General features: G+C 41.3%; 1 protein-coding gene across 2 annotated transcripts; it reads left to right on the top strand.

Annotated features, from left to right (window-relative positions):
• The first annotated feature begins 297 nt into the window (after positions 1–297).
• Positions 298–4,888, top strand: LOC119276623 (farnesyl pyrophosphate synthase-like). Of its 2 annotated transcripts, XM_037557747.1 has the most exons (11): positions 298–582; positions 2,228–2,368; positions 2,468–2,554; positions 2,877–2,993; positions 3,148–3,236; positions 3,413–3,464; positions 3,561–3,656; positions 3,830–3,874; positions 3,992–4,081; positions 4,157–4,228; positions 4,508–4,888. In XM_037557747.1, exons 1-11 carry the CDS (start codon positions 436–438, stop codon positions 4,634–4,636), a joined length of 1,065 nt encoding a protein of 354 aa, XP_037413644.1. In that variant the 5' UTR covers positions 298–435; the 3' UTR covers positions 4,637–4,888. The 2 variants fall into 2 exon arrangements, with proteins under 2 accessions (XP_037413644.1, XP_037413646.1); XM_037557749.1 differs by lacking the exon at positions 2,877–2,993.
• The last annotated feature ends 453 nt before the right edge of the window (positions 4,889–5,341 follow it).

The raw sequence follows: 5,341 nt of genomic DNA, 5'->3' as shown, positions 1-5,341 counted from the left end.
GAAGAATGGGAAGCCTGATCGGACGGCTGAAAAAGGTTGCATCACACGGCTGGGCAGGCAACCGGCGACTAGTAGTCGGCTTTGCTCTTTCGCTAGAGGAAAGCGATGATCGTTGACTGATCCAACGGTTCGGGGCACCTAGATCTAACAGCCGCGCGGCGACCATTCTGGCGCTTGCGCCGGTCACGGGCGCCTAGCGCGCCCTCTCCAGCGTCGCTCCCACGCGTGTCGTGTCGCCGTCACGGATCGCCACGGCATCTCCCGTCCTTAAATAAAACGCGTGCCCAGAAATCTGTTCGCCCCACAAAATTCCGTTCAGCGCGTGCAGTAGAGAGCTCCTCGCTTCTCCTCATCCTCGTCCCCAACTCCAATACTCTCCACAGAAATCTCCGCTCCTTCTCGTCCCTTCTCGCTCGCGTGCGCGTGAGGTGCGCAATGGCGGCGGCGGCGGTGGCGTTGTCGAACGGCTCCGGTGGCGACTCCAAGGCCGAGTTCGCGGAAATATACAGCAGGCTCAAGGAGGAGATGCTCGAGGACCCCGCCTTCGAGTTCACCGACGAGTCGCTCCAGTGGATCGACCGCGTAATGCCTCCTCCCCTTCCCATCTCTATATTTCTGGGAGCGCGGCTGTTGGTTTGATCTGGTTTTGAGTCTTTGACCGGGTTTGGGGGAGGGGAGGGGGGGTCTTTGGGTGATTGTGATATATTTGGTGACTGGCCGGTAAATTTTTCCCGGTTTGTGCAATTTTGTGTTCCTGTGGGAGTAAGTGTTGGGAGTTGCAGAGGGGACATGAGAGGCTCTAAGTAAACTTTCCTACAAACTCGCAATAATTTATAAACAACGAACTCTTATTTATGCAGTACTTTCACCTCATTTTGGCGAGACCTCCTATGATTCCTGACATTTGAGCTGTTCCGGTTCCTGTGACACAATGATCCAGCCAATCCAAGAAGGATCTGCCCTCTGCATGCGAAGTTTGGAAGAGAACATATCCTCTGCCCTCTGCATGCGAAGTTGCATAAAACCTATTGTTACAGCTCCTCAAGAGTTTCAAACCAACAAGCTATGAAACGCTGACAATTCAGTTGCTACACAGCCAATTGCTAAATCGCCACCCATGTTGGGGCATGCCATCTTCTATTCACTTACTTTATGGACTAGAGTATAGAGATAAAAGCAATACCATAAGATAACATATCATAACTCTTTTTTCACAATTCACTTTCATATCCAGTAAATCATGAATGTAGATATTGGAATCATCAGTACTCCCTCCGTTCCTAAATACTTGTCTTTCTAGGCATTTCAATAAGTGACTATATACGGAGCAAAATGAGTGAATCTACACTCTAAAATATGTCTACATACATCCGTATGTAGTAGTCATTTGAAATGTCTAGAAAGACAAATATTTAGGAACGGAGGGAGTATTTCTTAAAAGAACTTGGATGATTATTTAATGGAGTTTAACTAAAATCTTAAATCGGGTGGAGTTGTGGCTTTGCGATGCCAGATATGGATTACAGGGAAGTGATAAACGAACTCCTGAGCACTACTGCCTATGGTCACAAATTCTTCTCTCTTAAAAAAAACAGTGGCACTTTGATTAATGGAACCTTCAAATACAGATTGCATGGATCTCTTTTCCATATGAGCATTCTCTTCTTGTACTTTACTGGCGTCAAAATATGTTGTCATATAAATTAACTGTCAAGGGCTTCTCTGTAAAAAAAACTGTCAAGGGCCTCTAGGCTACATCATGAAGACTGGAAAACTGAAAACTCCAATGGTTTGTGTCTTTTCTTTCGTGTTGAGTCACTTTCCATGGTTAGACGGCAATAGTATGTATGTCACCTCTAGAAAAGTAGAGGCGTCACACGTTTAGTGTAGAAGCTGAAGACTTATAATTAAGCTGGTAACTCTTATGCTAGTTAAATGATGGATTGCTCCTGTTGTCTGCTGTTAGTGCATGGATATTTTGACAGTGTTACAGTGAATGGGTCTTATAACTGAATGCCCTGTGATTCTCCACTTTACTTGCATGTTAGTTTGCAAGTGTTTGTGCCTTCTGGTCGGAGAAGAAATATACATGAAAAGTAACCAACTGTATCTTTATTCAATTTGTGCCATTTTCTTAAACGAAATGAATAGAATCTGCTTTGATGATTTAACAATTATGTGTGCCGAGTTAAAAACCTTTCAAGCTTGTTTCTTTCATTTGGAGTAGATGCTGGATTACAATGTCCTAGGAGGAAAGTGCAACCGTGGGCTCTCTGTCATCGATAGCTACAAGACATTGAAAGGTGTAGATGTTTTGAGGAAGGAGGAGACGTTTCTTGCCTGCACCCTTGGTTGGTGTATTGAATGGGTAACACTTTCTTCTCGTTGCTTTGGAGTTTTTTTGGTTATAATAGCTGAAAAATCAATGTTAACATGGCACCTTTGATGGATCTTGATCATGTTGTAGCTTCAAGCATATTTTCTTGTGCTTGATGATATCATGGACAATTCCCAGACACGACGGGGCCAGCCTTGCTGGTTTAGGGTGCCTCAGGTCAGTTTGAGAAGCATTCGTCCTTTCTATATCATCTGGCAACTTTGTACAGTTGTTATTTTGTTGATTGTATCAAGGTTTTACTTCTGAAGGTATTCTTCAGTAGAATTAGTGTTAGCAGCATCAATATGATTCATCTATTAAACAACCTAATTTCATGCTTCATGTTTGTACGTGATCTCACAAGAGAAATGATTTGTAGTATTGACTTATTAAGTGTCTGCAGGCTGTTGTTACTTGTTTTTTCGATAACAAGCAAGTGCTTTCATGTTTTCAGTTGTAACACACAGAACCAATCGCCTGTTTTTTTGTTGTACAATAGGTTGGCCTTATTGCTGTAAATGATGGGATTATCCTTCGCAACCATATTTCACGGATCCTTCAACGCCACTTCAGAGGAAAACCGTATTATGTTGATCTCATTGATTTGTTCAATGAGGTAACCATATATATATATATATATATATATATATATATATATATATATATATATATATATATATATATATATATATATATATATACACACATATTCACACCAAACATATTTTTTGCTTCTTACAACTGCCTAAGGCTCTAATTTCTATGTCAAGGTTGAATTTAAGACAGCTTCAGGGCAGTTGTTGGATCTTATCACTACTCACGAGGGAGAAAAGGATCTCACAAAATATAACTTGAATGTGTAAGTTCATGTTGCAGTAACTTCTGCACACTTAGATTCCTTGCATGGTTTACCGAGTCTATATTTTCGAAAATTGATGCTGTTTCTTTTAATACGATAATTCGTGTTCCGTAGCCAGTGTTTGCATTATGTCTTTAGTACTGTTGATGGTTTCTTTAATGCTTGGCACTTTGCAGTCACCGGCGCATTGTGCAATACAAGACAGCGTACTATTCATTTTATCTTCCGGTAAGAGTTACCATTGTATATGAATTATTAGTATGGTTGGTAACTGTCAAGTAGATGCAAGTACTAACAGTATTCTATGTTTCTACTTTACCCAAGGTTGCATGTGCATTGCTGCTGTCGGGTGAGAATTTGGATAACTTCGGCGATGTAAAGAACATTCTTGTTGAAATGGGAACATACTTTCAAGTTCAGGTAAATCTCTTTCTTTGGAAGAGAAAAGTATTAGTTTATATCTACTCCCTCCGCCCTAAAATAAGTATCGCTGATTTAGTACAAATTTGTACTAACTTTGTACTAAATCAATGACACTTACTTTGAGATGGAGGGAGTAGTATTTTATTGCCTCTGATTTAGTTCTTTTACAGGATGATTATCTAGATTGTTTTGGAGATCCTGAATCTATTGGCAAGGTTAGTGTGTTTGTACTTGTTTTAGTAACTTGAATGGGTAGAACTATCACGTTGATTGCATTCCAGGCCTGTTCACATTCTGATTTCTGATTTGATCTTTACGGACTCTTATGGCAGATTGGAACTGACATTGAAGACTACAAGTGTTCCTGGTTAGTTGTGCAAGCTCTTGAGCTTGCAGATGAGAGCCAAAAGGGCATTCTACTTGTAAGTGCTATTTAGTTATTACTCCTTTTTACCAACCTAAAGGCACTGCTTGAGCCATTAATTTATGGCCAACAGGAAAATTATGGGAAGTCAGAGCCAGAGTCTGTTGCAAAAGTGAAGGATCTGTATAAAGAACTTGATCTGGAGGTCTGTCTTCAACTCTTCATCATTCTTTGTATTCTTCACTTATCATCATCTCTTAATAGCCCACTGCTGATATCATGCATATCATCATTTAGTATAAATGATTAGCAGCACTAAATACCCTGATTATAACAAAACCCTACACGTAACTGGTGCTCATTTGGTTGAAGGTGCCTTAAACAGTATCCAAACAGAGGCATAATCGTTTAGGCACGCAGAAACTGACACACTGTCATTGCACTCTATTTCAATTGACATCCTCTTCCCATTCTTATACTCCAGACGGCATTTCACAAGTATGAGCGGGAGAGCTACAATAAGCTGATCGCCGACATCGAGGCCCAGCCAAGCAAAGCTGTTCAGAAAGTTTTGATGTCTTTCCTGGAGAAGATCTACAAGAGGCAGAAATAGAGCTAAGCTCTTGGAGAGGTTGTTGTGTCGTTGCGTGCTTTGGTAACTTGTTCCATGTTCTGTGTGTGATGGTCTTATTACCGTAATGTACAGCGTGTTATTCCTTCCAACAATAAACTACGGTGCTATTTTTTAGTGGTGCGTGAACCTGCTGTGTCATAACCATGTTATTTGAAGCTCTCTAATGTTTTTCTAGCCTATCATTTGTCATCAATTATTTTCCTGCAATTTGAAGGGCAGACATTTGGTTCAGTTGTATTCTATATTTATTTATTTTGGAAAAGGGGCAGACATTTGGTGCACCGGGTTGGATGGTCGTCCCGTATATGATGTCCGCGGAAACATCTGTGTCCGTGGACGTTTGGTGTGTCCGTGGATGTTTGGTGTGTCTATTTTGATGTACGACGTTGGAAATGCCCTTGCAGCTGTGGAAGGGAGGACAATGTGTTCTTAGAGCATCTCTCTAACATACTCCATTCTTAGTGATGAATTTTGCTCTGTCCGGAGTATGTTGAAAAAAGCGTGGTCGTGCCCAAGAAACTGTTGTTTAAGGCATTGCCCAAACGATGTCGTCGTGATCTCGCGAAACGAATTGCATCCCAGGATTTCCTTAGTTCAGTTTTTGGCTCCCCGTAGAAACCTGTCCCAGGATTTCCCAAGTTCAGTTTTTGGCTCCCCGTAGAAATCGGTGAATCTACAGAGTTT

This window comes from Triticum dicoccoides, chromosome 3B (genome assembly GCF_002162155.2).
Source record: "Triticum dicoccoides isolate Atlit2015 ecotype Zavitan chromosome 3B, WEW_v2.0, whole genome shotgun sequence".
Taxonomy (NCBI): domain Eukaryota; kingdom Viridiplantae; phylum Streptophyta; class Magnoliopsida; order Poales; family Poaceae; genus Triticum; species Triticum dicoccoides.
Note: the sequence above shows the minus strand (reverse complement) of the source record. Positions and strands in the feature narration are given on the sequence as shown.

Bases quoted from the DNA above. Each gene is read 5' to 3' on its own strand.
- LOC119276623 (XM_037557747.1), top strand. From the start codon at position 436: ATGGCGGCGGCGGCGGTGGCGTTGTCGAACGGCTCCGGTGGCGACTCC. The intron at 583-2,227 runs GTAATGCCTCCT...CATTTGGAGTAG, and splicing joins CGCTCCAGTGGATCGACCGC to ATGCTGGATTACAATGTCCT. The intron at 2,994-3,147 runs GTAACCATATAT...TTCTATGTCAAG, and splicing joins TCATTGATTTGTTCAATGAG to GTTGAATTTAAGACAGCTTC.